The sequence below is a fragment of the Diadema antillarum genome, unplaced genomic scaffold, assembly GCF_040938485.1.
Source record: "Diadema antillarum isolate AM-2024a unplaced genomic scaffold, OU_Dant_1.0 seq00000239_RagTag, whole genome shotgun sequence".
Lineage (NCBI taxonomy): Eukaryota > Metazoa > Echinodermata > Echinoidea > Diadematoida > Diadematidae > Diadema > Diadema antillarum.
The window spans coordinates 1,029,375-1,047,500 of NW_027271286.1; the positions used below are offsets into that span (position 1 = coordinate 1,029,375).

At 37.3% G+C, this 18,126-nt stretch overlaps 2 protein-coding genes across 2 annotated transcripts in view; one reads left to right on the top strand and one right to left on the bottom strand.

Moving 5' to 3' along the window:
• Positions 1-394: 394 nt before the first annotated feature.
• Positions 395-5,165, bottom strand: LOC139729424 (coiled-coil-helix-coiled-coil-helix domain-containing protein 7-like). Its single transcript, XM_071640349.1, has 3 exons — positions 4,936-5,165; positions 2,736-2,834; positions 395-738 (listed from the first exon to the last, which is right to left on the bottom strand). Exons 1-3 carry the CDS (start codon positions 5,044-5,046, stop codon positions 646-648), a joined length of 303 nt encoding a protein of 100 aa, XP_071496450.1. The 5' UTR covers positions 5,047-5,165; the 3' UTR covers positions 395-645.
• Positions 5,166-5,477: 312 nt separating this feature from the next.
• The window catches only part of LOC139729425 (uncharacterized), a 182,482-nt gene continuing 169,833 nt past the window's right edge, over positions 5,478-18,126 (top strand). Inside the window, exon 1 of the mRNA XM_071640350.1 lies at positions 5,478-5,603. The gene's annotated coding sequence lies outside the window, so the exon portion shown is untranslated. The remainder of the gene's footprint in view (positions 5,604-18,126) is intronic.

The window sequence follows — 18,126 nt, forward strand, 5'->3', positions numbered from 1 at the left end:
TTCTTTTTTGTTTCAGCATGCATCACAATGACTTGACAACAATATAGTTGTACCATCTTATTCTTTTGTGCGTTTCAATATCATTTGCTGTTTTTGTTTTGCTATACTTTTTGAGAGAGAAAGAGCACAAAACATATGACACTGTAACATCATGCATCAAACAAGTGGTGCATGATAACTCCCACCATTTTAAAAGAAAGCTTCTTTTGATCAAGGCCTTCAACAGAACTTGATTAATTTATTGATTGATTGTTCTACAAGGCGTGTATGTCTTTGTTTAGAATCACTTTCAAGTATTGCATCAGCATTGCAGGAGAATGGATGGTACTGGAAAGTCTGGCATGCAGTATTCTTAGGGTACAGCACCACACTTTAGCCTCCACCCATTACACTTCTTCAGACACACACATTACGTCCATTGTCTAATTTATGTAGGCCACTCTCAAAAACCTCAATCAAATCAATATTTGATTTCCATCATGGCCATGATTTGACGAACTCAAGACATCTTGCAAGAGTTGTACCCTGAAAGCCATCTCACACAGCACCCATAGTAGTCTTGAGGGATACAATACTGTCCAGTGAAGATAATGAAGAAGCCCTGTCATTTGCCTGTTCTGTCGGACAAGGAGAAGTTAATGGCAATCATGCAGCGCCTTCCAGAATTTTTTTCCTCTCCTCCAGGTCTGGAAGAATAGGTGTGATTCCTTGTCTTCTCCTTTCCTTCATGACACGTCCCTGCAAAAGAATGAAGAAAAAATGACAACAACAACTACATCACGTCATGAAGATTTTGATCCCTATATGAAAATCATCTGGTGATTTACACAGAAGAAAAAAAAAATATAGACATTTTAATCTCTGCAAAAATATTTTGATGTTTACGCTGAAGTAAAACAAATTTAAGATTTCAATCTCCATTCCACCCGATGACAAAAGGTAAGTAGGCCTACCATTTATAAGAAATTACTGTGACCGTGCATCACAAAACCAACAAAAACCTGCACGCCCTTATTAATCGTGAGAACTCAAAATAGGCGAAATGGGTCAACTTGGTCAATCTTCATTTTCAAAATATTTCATGAAAGAGCAATTTTTCTACATAATAATATACATGTAATTCTAAAGTTTGGAATCATAAAACGAAACGGATTTTTTTTTCACTTTTTGTGAAACCCTTTTTGGTATAGATGTCTGATAGTTTGATAAGGAATGCCTTATAGGCCCCTTTTCACCTCTTAAAAGCCCTTTACACACCAGGGGTAGATCTAGATTTTTGCTGGGGGGGGGGGGGGGGGGGGGGATTTGACCCAATGGCAATGAGTCATGGCCAGAAAAATACAATTAAAAAAAACAAACAAAAGTGGTTTATCCACCACTGCATACTCCTCACTTTGAACTCTGGTAACTTAAATAATTGAAAGTATGATGCTGCTGCATTTAAAGTTAAAATCTTTCAGAAATAGAATAGGCTCAATGAGTGTGGAAAATTTCAGCTTGATCTTACAATCTCTTTATTGTGGTTATTACAAAATTATACATCCTTTTTTTGTCACATTCATTGCATAGAGTGCAAAAAGCACTTGAATAGACCCCAAACTTTACCGTCTCTTAACACTTCAAGAAAGTATCTTTCCATTATTTACATAGATTAAGAAAGTTCATTTGTATTGAGTTATACATGTACATCATTCTAAAGCTTAGAATGTGCTCTTTTAGAATCTACCCTCAACTATAAATATCCATTTTGTGACTTTTTGGTGGTTTTATGATGCATTGTCACATTATGCATGTATGTTCATGATGGCTTAACAAGAATGAAACAATAGGCGCCTATGGCAATTTGATCAAATAGGAATTTCTCAGACTTGGGCAACTTGCATTTACCAGATTGTTCAATAGCTTAAAGGGGAAGGCTAGTAACTGATCAGTGGGAATCAGTGGAAATGCTGGGAGATGATTGTTCCAATCCTTATGGGATTCATTCAAGAGTTCATTGTATATCTATTGTTGTGTGAAAATGATTTGCTTCAGAATGGTCTCATATTCAAGTAATGTGCAGTTTAATGCTTCCAGGTTAGCGTCCCTGGTCAGTGACGGAGCATTAATCTGCACATTACTTGAATATGAGACCGTTCTGAAGCAAATCATTTTCACACAACAATAGATACAATGAACTCTTGAATGAATCCCATAAGGATTGGAACAATCATCTCCCAGCATTTCCACTGATTCCCACTGATCAGTTACTAGCCTTCCCCTTTAAATTGCTAGGATAAAAAAAAAGAAAGAAAGAGTGCCATAGATCATGTTAAACCTATCTATACATGACAGGAAGGTAATACACTGTAATGGAATTTGGTGACTCAGTTGAAAGGTAAAAGATATTACCAGTACCATTATTCTCAAAGATAGTGGAGCTCAACTTGATATTAACAGACTTTATAAAAATTGCATCATTATGAAATTTCCCCTTGGGGAACCAAACTTTGACTAGTAAAGACGAACCTTAAAAAATCTTCTTTCAGAATAATAATTATGTAACTTGTTTGCACTGTAATTCAACTGAACACAGAGTGATAATCTTTTAATCACTTTTCAATTATGATTAGAAACATAGTAAATCAAAGGCTACTATTAAAAAAAAGTAATATGGTACTGTTTCATAAAATGAATAAATGAAAAAAACTGTGCAATCTTCTTTCTTCTGTGAGGATATCAAAACTTGTACTTACCCAAAAGTTCTTGCAGTTTTTGTAGTTTGCAAAGTATCTTTCACAGCTCTGCCTGTCAAAATTGTGATCATGTAGGCACTGATAGGATGCATTGGCTTCCTGAAGTGAATCAATTAGCAACAGGGGGGAAGATTTCGCATTTAATCATAAACAATAAATATTTGCTGTCTCTAGACTACACTTAACATATTAAGTCAGGAAGCAGCTTGGGACACACAGTTATAAGATTGAATTATTGTGAGTTGGGTCCTGCAATGGTGCAAATCCAGTGAGATATGAGTGGGTACTATGAGACAAACTGTATTTTCACTCACAGCATCAATATTTAGTGAATGGATGGCATAAAACTTTATGTGATCCCTATTTGTTGATATAGTGCACTCCCATTATAACGAAATGCTCGGGACCGGCAGTTTTCTTTCGTTATAACGAAATTTCGTTATAACCGAACAAATACAATATAATCACGAAAACAAGGAAGCCACGCGTATATGATATTCTGTTTGTTGAATACTCGTCATACACTGGAAAGCTATGAGAACAATAAAACAAATAGTTAATCTATTTCAGATTATTGTATTACAATAACGCAAGTTCCCCTTGGAAACTGTGCGTGACACACCAAGCGAACACACAGTGATGTGACGCGTTCGCCCATGCAGAGACGCTGTAAATGCCTTGTTCCGCTACGTATTTTCGAAAGTTATCTGCATTTCGTTATAATGGAGCACATTTCTTTTGTTTTTCTTTGTCAGTGGTGCTCGGAAAAGACTGCGTTATAATGAAAATTTCGCTATAAGTATAACCGTGTTCGTTATAAGTGAATTTTGTACCATAGACTTTAATGGCGATAATTTTTGGACCAGAAGTTTTACTTCGTTATAACGAAATTTCGTTATAACCGTGATCGTTGTAACGGGAGTGCACTGTACTCTACACATAAAAAGAAAACATTTATTAACAAATAGTATTAGTAGATACATACACTAATAAACAGATTTGACAGGGAACGTATCACTAGTAAACTAACTTGGCAAGTAAACAGTGAACCGACCATGTGTCGTGGAGAAATCTCTGACCTTTTTTTTAACACGAAAAGTAAAATCACTGCGGACAGTGCGGTCTACGGAAAACATCTTGCCATGCCCTAATCATGCTAATGTCAAACAATGACTCTTTAACAAGCTGAATTTGACCATAATTGAAAGCATAAAAAAAAATCACAGTTCTGTCTGCAAAGCTGGCAAAGCCTAGACAGAAAGATCCGTCTGTCCGGAGGACTCTTTTATGTTTTGCCATTAACGCTGTCCTCCGTAGACAGACGGAAGGTTGCAGTACCCATTGCTGTGTGGATGTTCTTAACCACTGTCTCTATGGAAAATTGGGTGAGGTACCTCACCCTTCTCGATTGCGTCTAATTCACGGCCCTAGGTCGGCAAATTTAAGCTTGTATGGTGAAATTATTTTTTTAAGAATACGTTACACTCACCAGAATAATGAATAATCCAGCATTTTAGGAGAATTTTCAACGTAAAACACAGCCTGTCGCGTCGTCACATTCAAACTGCAGAAACATACACTATGAATCTATTAGCCAATCACATGCGAGGTAGTTTCTACGTGTTTGTTTTACTAAAACACGTACCTCGCATGTGATTGGCTTAGCAATTGTTACAGATTCAAAATGGCGACTTACTGCTCGCGAACGGCGATGTTGCGATATCGATAAAATTTCTGCATTATAACCGAGGTTATGTGAGTATTTCGATTGCACAATGTGAGAAATTTATCCCAAATATTGCTGCATAATGTGTCATACTTGTTTGAATGTAAAAAAGCTGTCTGAAATTTGGTTTATCGTAACGTTTGATCTGTGCGCGACTGCTCCACACAGGAGCCGCAATCATTGACTTCGGTCTGTATACGGAGGGGATCCGTGAAGCCAGACGCAGTCTCCGCGGAACATTCCCCGACGGACAGATACAGACCGATCTTTCGGTCAAGCAAAGCCCGAAGGCAAGTGCCAGTGTTAGTGTAGCTGTAGGAAATGTACATACTACGATATGATTATTTGACTAAAATAGAAACATGTGACAGTGTTAACTGTTATCATGGCATGGTTATGTTACACTTACAGTAAATTTACACAGAGTTTCAGTCATGATTGACAAATTGAGGCCCAATGAGGGCATGAACTTACGGCTAAGCAAGGATTTTTATCTTCATCTGTCCATCGTTTCTGTTTCGTAAAAGGCTGTTTGGGTATTGACCTCTTTTGGTGCTTCTCAGTATCGTCCTGAATTTCTGCCATTGCTGGAAAGTAGTTAAATCATTCCAAATCAAACCACACGAGTCGTCTCGGAATGCCGAATACTTGGAATTAAGTACGTCGGACTACAGTCTCTGCAACCAAATCCGTGTTCTTCACATTCGAACGAGACCACTGAAACCTACACAACTTTTCCCACGGCATGCCCTGGTCGAGTTTGTTTGGGTAATACCATTATTATTGTAGGGAGAACTTTGGCTTTTAAGTATACGTTTTATTACGATTTCCTTTTGTTCACGTTTAAAACTTCAATATAAGTGCATGAATATTTGCAAAAGATAATTTTTTATCAAATTTAAAGGCTTGAGCAATATTACACTCATTTTATATAGCTAAATTCAGGTCAATTACCTTCTATTAGGATATAGACGCTTCCAAATTCCCGGTTCCCAAAATGCATCAGAACTTAGACTGTCAACATGGCTGACAGATTCGCGAAAATTACAGATGACGAGAATAATCAATGAAATACGTTTTTTCGACAAGTAGGTGCCAAGGAGCTCTGTTTGTGAGGGGGTTGAGCACAGACTTGGGCCAAGGTATGATCCACATGTGTTTATGCAGCTGATCATTATAGTATTGTTTGTGAAAGTGAAATTTTGTGTTACTAAGCTTGGAAGTCATTTCGCTAACGTTGTACGGTAGTGATCTATGCACCTTGCGTTCCCACCCAGTTTACCGTGGTGTGAATGAATGAATGAAGAGTGTATGCGATGATGCGATGTACATTGTTGCGTGTGGAAAACATTTATTGCTGTGTGATGCACCTGCAAGTTTCAACGGAGACTGCGGGCGCCGGGCGCGGCCGCTGGCAGCCTCCTATCATCTGTATCAGTGACATGATGACATCAGCTCCTAATGATACCATTTTGAAAAGAAATGGTCGCGTTGTATTAATCAGTCAAGGCAGTTGAAATCCAGGACAGGAGAGATAGAGACAGCAAACAAATTATACATTACTAATTTCCAGTCAGTTCATCATCATCATCATCGATTCCCTCCTGTCCTGATACTAGTGTCGGTGATAGTATTTCAAAGTACTGGGCTACTCGATAGTGATACAACATTCTACCATTGCCAATTTATTAAGTCACTCTGACATTGAGTTTAGTTGCCTAGCGTACTCATGATGTAACAAGAAGTGACAGTAGTCAGGTACATTGTGCCAGGATTTCATATTAGAACTTCTACGCTGTAGATCAATTTCACCTGTTTTAAATTTATGATATTTGTCTCAGTGTAGAGTTCTAGTGATTTATAGACATTCTAAATGGACTGTAGAATAGCAACATTTCACCAGAGAATTGAGAATGTACAGCCAGGATTTTAAAATACAACCACTGCAAATAATGGAAGCGTGCTTTTCACGATGCAGATTACAACTAAATTTACACAAGGTCAACCAGGAAGTGGGTGTGTATACATCGTACCTCAATGGAGAGTACATCCAAGGTTGCAGGTTCAAAGGTCAAAGTTTTTTTTTTTTTTTTTGCCTTTTGTGGAAAGTGGTTTCCTCAATATGGAACTCATATTTTTCATGATTTTAATTCAGATTTACTATGGTTATTATTATTTTTTGTTGCTAATCTGTACACTCAGAGATTGGCAAAGGAAATGTGTTTGTCATTATGTTCGTCATAATGTCATCATACCATTATTATTGACATTCATGATGTTGTGTTTTAAAGTGGCTGCCCAATCTGCCTAGTGATTGTGTGTTTGTTTGTGTGTGTGGTTTATTTTATTTTGTATTTATTTATTTATTTTTTTTTTTTGCATGTTCAACAGTTTTGCTAGTGATTGAATACCCAATCACATACCGGTAATACAGTGCTCAACAGAATGAGAAGCGACATGTTAAAGTACCATGAGTTTTGAGTAAAAGTTTGCATTTTTCTACACTTGGAGATGATAGAAAACTGCACTTCTGGTCTGTACAAACCTGTAGACACAATAGGGTGTAATTAATCACAAGTTGTCAATTACACTCATAATTACTAGATATTAGTCTATTCTTTAAATTGGGAAAAACAAAGCAAAACATAAAACAAAACTGATTTATGCAATGTGTAGGGTGCAGATCCTCCAAGAAAAGTAGCTTGTTAGGGTGGTTTTTTTGTTTGTTTGTTTGTTTGTTTTTTGGCTTTGAGTGGGACATGTAATTTGGCTTTACAGAAGGCAAAAAGCTGACCTCATACAGATGTTAAAAATCCTGAAAGCCTTTTACAGAGTACCATCAAATCCTTCAAAATTCTCCCTGTTGGCCACAGGTTCAATAATAAGAGGTAACAATTTCAAAATCGTCAAACAATACTTCCATACAAACAGTCTGACGCAGTCTGCTTTCTTAATTTAAAGAAGTAAATAACTGGAATGCCTGTAATACCTAATTCAAAGGAAGTAGTCAATGCTTCCACTACGTTGTATAAATCGAGTCCCGTTTTCTTGAAAGTCATGGGAGAAACAATACAATCAAGTTTGAACCCTGCCTGAGATGGACCAGTAACAAGGGACTAATAAGCTTACTACAGTATGTACAAGGCATACACTGTAGCTCCCCGAATCTCTATACTTATGTATGCCAAAATAAGAACTGTCAGTACAATGTACAGTTGTACAACGTACATCGTATGTGGCTCATACGTGACTCTTTTAGGGTCAAAGATGAGCCGTTAATTACAATGGAGTACACAATCCTCCTGCCAAGCTGATGCAAGTCAAAATTTGGACTGGTTTAATTGTAATTTTGAAATTGGGGATGGTTATTTTTGAGTTCTTGGACAAGTCCACCTTCATTAAAGATTGAGAGAATGCAGCAATGTTAGGAGAACACATCAGGGGAACACATCAGTGAAAGTTTGAGGAAAATTAGACAATCCGTTCAAAAGTTACGAATATTTTAAGTATCTGCGCAGTCACTGCTGGAAGAGAAGACTACTACATTGTATGATGTCACATGCGTACAACTACAGTCAAACCTGTCTATAGCGGCCACCCAAGGGATACGGAAAAAGTGGCCGTTATAGACAGGTGGCCGCTATAGACAGGTAATCCAACTTTGTGTGCATTGCCTACATGTACATGTATCATCGTTGTATACATGTACATTTATGTGTGTACGTATGCACACGTGTGTATCATGCATAGCACAATGCCGGTGTTATGAAATTGTTGCACAGTACACTAGATGTAGCATGTGCACAGTCATGAATTAGTGCATTATTGTGACTGAATAAGTGATGAATGCAACGGTGGCGATCACTGAATGTTGCCCAGAAATGACTGGCACAGCTAAAAAGCAGAAAAACACCCTGAATTATCAGCTCGGCTACGGCTCCATCAGGTTTTTGGCCGCTATAGACAGGTTAAAATCTACCGCGGGAAACAAAATTTGTGGCCGCTGGCCGCGTTAGACAGGTGGCCGCTATATACAGGGTCTTTAACATGGCTTTTCTCTCGGGGGGATTTTTCAGTGGCCGCTATAGACAGGTGGCCGCTATAGAGAGGTGGCCGCTAAGGCAGGTTTGACTGTATGTAAGGAAAATAAAAAGACACTTTCACAAAAATTTACTTTTTGAATAAAGTGCACAGTTCTTCGACTTGCTGCTGACGTATGTTAAGGGTAATATCATTCCCCCTGCCTTCTGAAAGAGAGAAGTCGAGTGCTCTTTTGTTATGCGAGAAAAATGGAAATATGTTGGATTTTCTTCATTCTTTCTTTATATTGTTGTACTCATGTGACATCACAAGCTACAGTAGTCTTTTCATCCAGCCTTGACTGAGCAGAAACTTCAAAAATTCATAACTTTTTAACGGATTGTCCGATTTTGCTCAAACTCTCACTGATGTATTGTACTAATATTGCTGCATTCACTCAACCCACATGTCTATGAAGGTGAACTTGTCCTTTAAGGGGGCAGTAAATTTGTTGTAACTGGTTCTTTAAAGTGCATTCCAACACTCAGAAGTTCATTTTCCATAGCCACATTGACCCAAGTTGATGCTATTGCTAAGTGAGGCAAGCCGTGGTTGGGTAAGAATGTATTTTGTCACTGGTGTAGGAAGAAAGCTCTGTACCAATGCTGCTTTTCACTGTAGGTATAATCTACAGTTATGCTATAATGGCAGTAAAACCCTATACCTGTACTCATATGGTTTGCATACCGGTATGTTTTGCCTGCATGCTCATATTTAATGCTTTGATATTACACTTTTTTTTTTCTAGTAAGGGACTTTGATTGTGTGAGGGGATAGGGATGGATGTTGGGGATGGGGGGGGGGGGGGGGTGAGGGGGGGGGGATCAACATTTGGCACAGCATGAGCTCTTTCATTGTAGGCCTACAAAATGTACATGCCAAAAAGGCAATTTTTCTTGATTGTCGAGTTGGCATGCAAAACATACAAGTACGGTACGTATGATAATTACAACATGCACATAAAGCAGGGGTTGCATTCAGGATGAAATGCATGTCAGTCTTTCATATCTGATACAATTCATTGAATGCTTATAGACAGGAGTACAGGTGTAATTAATAAAGATAAAAAATTGATTTGATTGCTTGATTGCTATTAATCTCGATGCAGTTTCTGATGGCAACATTGAATTTTAACCCATTGAGGACAGTTTGATTTTGCTACAACATGCATTTCCCATAGACGCTTGCCTGAGGATACTCGGGACTCGTCCTCAACGGGTTAAAAGTGGTTCCACTGGTGAGCTCATACATTATCAGAAGGTTATAGGGATACTTCATAGCTCAAATGCCCATGCCCAGTTGCACATGCCCAGTTGCCCATGGCCAGAAAATTAACTTTAATAGCAAGTGAAGTTACCAATACTGAGTAACTGCTATGCTAGCCTGCTGAACAAATCATTTGCTTAATTGCCTATGGACATGCGCATGGGATTACAATAAAAATATGATTTAAATATAGTAACACCCACTTTGTGTGTCCATTTGTAGTAGAATGTTGAAAAAGAAAGGAAAATAGTTCAATGCAGCCTTTACTTACAATGTACACTGTACATTGAACTCCTATTTCAAGAGGTCGAAGTTGAAACATAAATCATATTCTGAGCATGATGATATTATGATTAACAGGTTGGTGCATTAAATGTTTATTAAAATGTAGGCATGTTGTAGCGTACCTTGATATTTGACTACAGGAAAGCATCAGTTGCCATACACTGTACATTGTAACTCTCAAAGCAAGAAGATTGTCTAAGGAGCCCTTTGTGTACTCCTTGAAATCTGAAATTTGAACATATCTACAAGTGAATCAACTTTCTAATAGATTATCTTGGGTGTACTAACACCAACTGATCTTTGCGCTCTATATCTGTCCATGTAGTGTACATGTACACAGCTACGACTGTACACTCGTACAGTCGTAGCTGTGTACATCGTCCAGTCTTTTTCTGAATTCTGCAAATTCAACATGATGAGAAATGTTGAAAGCCACTTGCCTTGTGGCATGTACAACGTGTAGCACCTTGTAAATTGAAATCTGAGATTTGAACATCAGTTAATCAACTTTCGAATACATGTATGGTATAGATTATCTTTGGTACGTGTGCACACACAAACTGTACATCTGTATCATCTATCCATGTAGTGTACACCTTGTGTTTGATATGATACAGTGCTACATACATGTACTGTAGCTGTATACATCGTCCAGTTTTGTCTGAGTTCCGCAAATTCAACATGATGAGAAATGTTGAAAGCCACTTGCCTTGTGGCATGTAGCACCTTGTAAATTGGCATGTGTAGACCAAAGTAACATGCACATCGGATATCTAATGAGACAGTCCACTAGTGTGGTCCGTGGGGGAGAATCTAATTGAAACTTGTCACTTGTGTTTAACACTCCTCTACTGTACGGATCGATGGGGCATGCTAATAGCAGCTTGGTTAATAGTGCATGGGAGTTTAGTGCGCATCGTGTTTTGCCACCGTTTATTTAGAGCTGTGTGGAATACAATGTTCTGGCTGATAGCTCAGTCAGTTTGTATGGATTATGACCAGGTGTTTGAGCTAGTTTTTAATGTCAAGAACAGAATGTTTACATAATATTGCACTGAATTGCTCCCTGACAATGATGCTTCATTTCTATGCATTATGAGAACAACTATTGAGTAATTGTGTGGCATTGTGGGTAATTTGCAGGAAATGTATTGCAAATAAGACTGCATAAAAGTAAATGTTTAAAGTGTGTGTGTACTATGTGTGTGAGATAAGATTGAGGGGTGATTTTGGTGATATAGCTGTTTCTGCTTTATTCTGTTGTGTTGTTTTTTCTTTTCTTTCCAGCATGAATGCAGTACAGTGTAAAGCTGTCAGTTTTTGTTTTTGTTTTTTTGTTTTGCTTGTTTTTTTTATGTACAAAAATTTCAGAGGTGCAATTGTGCCTTTAATGATCAGAATTTCATGCCACCATCTTTCTGAGCAATCTTAAAACTCATTTTGAACTTTAACATAGTTTCTGCAATATGTTTTGTTTGTTTATTTTGATATGAAATGAAATGATATTTTGCCTAATGATCAAAAGCAGATGGATAATACAAAAGTCAATGTCGTCCAGAGATTTTTGCAAAAGTGCATAAAATCAGAGGTGTAATTAATGTTTTGAAACTGTACTTTCCTGCAAACTGAATTTATCACTTTTCTGATTGATTTCTGCAAATTTGAAACTGGTATTGTACAATCCTCAAGTATACTTTTGTAACTCTTTATAAATCGATACTATATCAAATTAGTGCCTGGACATATCCAGTTAAGTAATTTTTATTTTTATTCTGGATCAATCTTGGCACAATTTCTATTTGCACATCCCAATGTCTTTACCATTATACTACATGTAGATATTCCGCTCATCTTTAGGGATGGCGAAAAGTAATTACCATCATAAAGACATGACACGTATCTTTCTTCTAAGAGAGTGGCTGGACGTCACACAATGACACATGAATAAATTGTCTTCCTATTTGTGCCTGTCTGGCACATACTTCAAATATTTTTGAGCGGTGGCATCAAAGCCAGTTCAAAGGGAATGAGACTGTTGTGACTCCATGATCTCTTGAACCTCCTTGGTAACACTCTACGATGGGAACTCTTGTGTAATTGAAATCTTAAAGATTTGAAGGGGGTGATTTTACGAAAGATTAGGAACCATACTTTAAAGTGATGTACAAATGATCACGACTTGTGTAGTGCGTTGATGTCTACTCAATATGAATAATGCTGGAAATTGCATGATTAATAGGGTATGAATATTTTAATTCCATTTCTTTCAAAAGCATTATACATGTAACCTCAATCTGACTGACACTTCCATCATACAATGTCACATTACCCTTATATGTAGATTACCATAGTGTCCTCTGATCTTGGACTCTAAGGAGAGGCAGCTGCCACAAAAGATTTCCTTTGCCACAGACTAGTGCACTGAAGGATCCCCAAAGTTGGTCAGTGCATTCAATTTTGATTCAATTTAATTCATCATCATTTCCAAAGTCCAGTAAAGAGACCCCCTCCTCCCAAAAAACAAAACAAAACAAAACAGTAATTATTAATAGGGCACCCTATACAGAGTAATGAAAAAAAGAGTGTTAGAGCTTGGTGGTGCTTATAGCTAGGGGCCCCAATAATACTTACACGTACAGCTGTAGATATTTATGTACAGTGCAATATAAGTAGGGTGTAAATGTAGAAGAGAGAGAAATTAATAATGATATTCATATGTACATGTCCTGTATATTGTACATAAGCTATTATTTTCATGTCGATATTTTCGTGAGAGGTCACAGATGTTTTTGTGAGATACATCTTTTTCACAATTTGACACCAAGAGCATTGTAAAAGTGCACTATTACAATACTGTACAATGTACCCTTACAGTGTAGCATGGCAACATTTTCATGTGTTTTTTAATTTGTGGTCCAACAGTAATTTGCAAAATTACAGTAGTGAAAATGAAACCTTCACCAAAATAACAGCTTATACAGTACAGTACAGTACAATGTATGTACAATTGTATACTAGGTAATTGCATCACATGTGTGCATAAATTTACATAATGTGACTGTAGTATACATTTTGTAAACGCGAAACTTATTGTACTTCTGCGTGTGTGTGCTTTTAACAGTCAGTTTTATTTTTCTGGTGTGGATGTATTTTTAGAGGCCACATTGTGGAGCCAGGGGATTGTTGACATTAATTATCCCACCATGTTTAAAGTGACCCGGAGTAGGAAAGCACCTGAGCTAGGAACATGTTGTCATTCTGAATTAGAGTTTGCAGGCTTAGCTAGCAGGGATTCAGGTGTAAAGAACACCGTCAGTCCCGTCCGTCCATTTGTCGTCCCATGCCCGGCCCGAGAAAGCGAGAAAGTATCCCACGATGTAGGTCAATTTTGGTGGGGTCGATTCAAAGGTCACGCCACATACTGGTTTGGAAGGCCCTGTTAGAATCAGCTTCATACTACACATAGGTACTGTATACTGTAGAGTTGTCATAAACGTGAAGCAGGAATATTAGATAAGGATCAGAATACTCTTTAACTTTATCATCAATTCTTCATGGTGTTTTAGCTAATTGTAGGATATCTTATGAAACTCATCTTTTGTTTGTTTTCTTTATAATTTGATAGCATGTTTGCTCTTGTTTTGATTGTAGGAATAGTTGTTTACTTTGCTTTCAAGCTTTCAAGCTCTCCGTTGACCATGCAGTATCATTCCATGATGGGCCTATGTGATAATAATTTTTCAAATTCATGGAATTCTTTCATTGAGATATTTTCACTGCAACTCCTGCTCGAGTATACGTACGCCCATGATTTCTTTTATCATGGCTACTTCTAAAACACTGATCAATTCAGTGCATATTTACGTCGATGTACAGTGAGGGCAATTGATAGAGTAACACTTGCCTGTTTTACAGCCCTGTGCAGGATGTTTGCCCATACAACATGTGTACCCAATGGAGCAAGTGAGAGATTTATCTTACATATCTTTTGTAATGCTCAAGGGTAAAATGATTTACTATTAGAATAAGTAAAATGTGAAAATACATTTGTACAGTGTATGGACTTGTAAGAAAAAGAAATGCAAAGACTAAAATCAAATATTGGCATGAACTACAAGGGTGTACTTGTAAAGTACGAGTATGCAGTTGTACTAATGTGATATCATACATGTACATTGTATTACTCTCGTCAGTTCTATACTGAGAATATTTTTTTTGCAGGGCCTCTTAAGTGACATTTCAAAGTTTTGATAATAAGTTGTTGAATTTTCCTTGAAAATGCAACCATCAATGGATAAGATGTGTAATTTGTTTGTTTCTTGCGTTCTATTATTATTGTTTTGCTTTGCATGATATGCACACAATTATGCTGAACATTCAGCAAGTTTCACTCCAGATATGATATTTGATATTACCGGTATTAAAATCAAAATTATATCAAACATTTAGGGTTCGTTCATCAAGAGAAAATTCATCCTGCATGTACATTTTTGCAGCAAACCTGCGCTATGCAGACACTGCACGATAAATACTGTATGATGCATTTTGTTTTGTTGTAGTTCCACGTAGAATACCGTGCAATTCTTTGTTTTTGTAAATGTGTGAGAACCAATTGTCATTTGGTAACAATGTAGAAATTTACCGTAATACTTTTGTATACTTACCTGTATTCTTTAATAGTAAAATAGGAGATGTACACCGTACATACTTCCACGTGGTGTAGTTACTTTGAATCGGAATTAAGGTGTACTTCATCCATCATGCATAGTAGTAAAGTTTTACAATGTAATAATACAATACATTATTTTTCAACCTCTGTATTTGCCTATGTATTGTGTACCTGCAATGTACATTGTACATATTTATTTACTTACAGGTTGTGTAACTTTCTATTCTTTTACTCATGTATGTACATATGTTGTGAGTATTATTTTGCGTTTGTATGGATCTGAGATGAGTTCTAGCTGCACATACAATGTACAGTGTACTGTATACGCTATATATTTCGCGGGGGTTTTATTTTCGCGAATTTCGCGAGTCGGGAGCTATTCGCGAAATTAACAACACGCGAAAATATTACCTTCCAAAATGAATCCCTTGCCTTGATGATACGAACATTTCAGTACTAGTATACCATGTCACGGCTTACCGAACAGACCATACTGGCTAAGCTTGTTTACGCACGTCCACGTCTACTTACGAATACTGTAGAGAGCCAATCCATTATCGCAAGGGGACCACTCGTCAGAAATCTAGCGCGATGGACTTAACCACTTCAAAAATGTTGAATTCTAACTTACTAGTTCGCAGAGTTTGGTAAGTTTTTTTCATGCAGTGTATAACTAGTATCATTCTTATTTGCTAATAAGTTGAAAATTCACACTTTCTTTGCCACTTCATATTTTCTCTGGTCCCCCAATCGTGAATTTAACCACTCGCGAAAATGGGTGACAGCGGCAATTCGCGAAAATTTATGTACGCGAAAATTATAGCATATACAGTACTTTGCCAGTTTACTTGCATACTGAATTACATAAAACATTTTAATGCACTTCTGTGGTTCTGCCGGGCACACCAATGGATTATTACCCCACAGCGGACAGGGGACATTACAGCACATTTAGTAATTAGCTTATAGTCCTTCGCCTGATGGGGTAGAAGCATATTATAGCTCTGACGCACATTCGTTGTTTGTCTGTGGACCTTACGCACTGTATGCAGTATAGTCTGTCTTTGGTCCAGTCTTGAAGAATTTTTCTCTCAGGAGCACTGCATATTACATTAAACTTGTCTATTGCAGTTATACGTTTTTTTGTTTTTTTTTTGAGCAGTATTTAAGAGAAAGAAAATTGGAACAAATATCAAAATGTTGTACATACAGGCTGTAAGTGCAATACATTTGTACAAATGTACATGTACATCATTGTATACGTATGTCTGTGTGTGAGTTTGTGGTTTTCCTCTTCTACAACACAAGTGTGTACACTTGTACCTTTATACTGTACTACATTATGTAGAGAAATCAGTTTGATGCACGATTGATACGCTTACCTAGCACTGTATGTACACTCTGTAGGTGATTGCACATGTACAATATTGTACCTGTATAAAATGCTAATAAAAATAAAGATGTATTCATGGTGAAAATGATGATTCAACGTGACAGTGTTTGTAAAAGAAAGAAAGTGCCCATCATTCAGCAGTAACTGAGAAATAGCGATATCGATATAAAGTACTGTAAGTGAGTAATGATTAAATGAAATGAATAACAACTAGAGAAGCACTCTGAGAGCGCAGACCTCCATCAAGCAACTAATTTCCTCCAATGATCTTGTTCTTCCATAGAGATCAGTGATTTCTACCCATATGTATTATGTACATTATGAAAAAATGTTATGCATGCTGAATATCGCCCAATTTCCCAATATAGAAGCCTTTTGTTACGTCATCAACCCTCAGCTGCACGGTGCGCCTCACCCTAGCAGAGACTAGAGTACGCACTTTAGTGTGCGTATGAAAACCTCAAAATTATGCAACTTGGGAGTTCATTGACCCAACCTGCCAAAATATCGAAAATACTTCATAAAATCCATAAAATTTCCGGATCACTACCAAAATTTAATTTTCTATTAATTGTGTCATTCTCAACCTTTTCTGTATAAGTTTCATCCAACTCCGTTCACAACTTTTTGAGTTATTTTGCACACGAACGGACAAACAAACAAACGGTAATGAAAACGTAACCTCCTCCCTTTGCGGAGGCAATACTAAACTTACAAATGGGCCTTAGAAGGAGTTTTGTGCAATTCTTGAAAAGCACAGAACATTTGAAGTGTGCACAAAAAAAGGGGACCGTAAAAATATTGCCTGCCATTAAACGGAGTTCTCTGGCTCCCAAACATGTCAATGACCGGCCGGCCTGTCAGCATGCCCGCAGCACGCCGCTAACCCCCGCCTCTGTTCTGCGCTGTGTGATCCGCTTGAATAGCAGGGATCAAGAAGAGAAAAAGGGCTTTTGGCTTACAAAAACTGACGAAATAGTAGAGGGTTTGCGGTGTTTCTTTTTTCCTCTCCATTTCTACAATGCAATAGCTACAGAACAATATCCCTGTGGGTGCTGAGAAACCAAATATTTTTTTCATCTGATTTCAAGTAGGATCAACATAAAGGAAGAAGAAAACAAAGGGGGGGGGGGAACTTCCTGTGTCAAGCACACACAAATCATTCAAATTGTTCATGGGCAAAATCCTCACACTTGTAAAATCAGCTTTACACTCCCATGTGCATGTTTGTACTTTAATACAGTCCGTATCTGTCTATTTCCTGTGTACAATTGTATCAATCATCAGCTAGCTACAGAGTAGATCTATGTAAGATTTGAAAGGTATTGCCGTCATATACTGTAGTATGTGTTTGATTAGTGGGCATGGGTTTGCATTTAAGAAATGGGAACGTATGTACAAAATAATTTTATGTTTTCTACTTCCTGTAGATGTGATTTAAGATTTGTAGAGGGGGTGCTTTATCTCTAATGTTTGATTGTACAGAAGAAGTATGCAAGATTGACACTATGATCAGGAATCTCTTATATTTTCAAGTACTTGTAAGCATGTACATTGTATCTAAATATTGTCCTGTAAAATAGATTATCGAGATGCAATAAAGGTTAGTAGAATTAACGCTCTATTATGGATAAATCTTTTGTAAGTTGGATGTTTTACATGAAATGCAATGTGTATAGTTTTGTAGATGAAAATTTTATGCAACATGAAACTAGTGAATAGCACTGAAATATAAAATGAGCATGCATTTTTTTCTTGCTATTGTCCATTGATTTTAAGGCAGGCATTGCAGGGGGAGTACTGGAATATTTTTTGTGGTTTTCTTCTTGTTTGCTAGTTGTGTGATAGAGAAAAATTGTCGTTATAATAAAAACCAGTCATCTGTACATGTATTCATTTTCAATACTGTAGCGCATACAGTCAGTATGTTGCCAAAGTCCTCATAAACCGTTATGGCAGTGGGGAGCTTTTT

Coding starts and splice junctions, on each gene's coding strand:
- LOC139729424 (XM_071640349.1), bottom strand. CDS start 5,046: ATGGCAGAAATTCAGGACGATACTGAGAAGCACCAAAAGAGGTCAATA. Junction 2,835..4,935: donor ATAAAAATCCTTGCTTAGCC/GTAAGTTCATGC, acceptor GATTCACTTCAG/GAAGCCAATGCATCCTATCA. Junction 739..2,735: donor AAAACTGCAAGAACTTTTGG/GTAAGTACAAGT, acceptor ATTCTTTTGCAG/GGACGTGTCATGAAGGAAAG.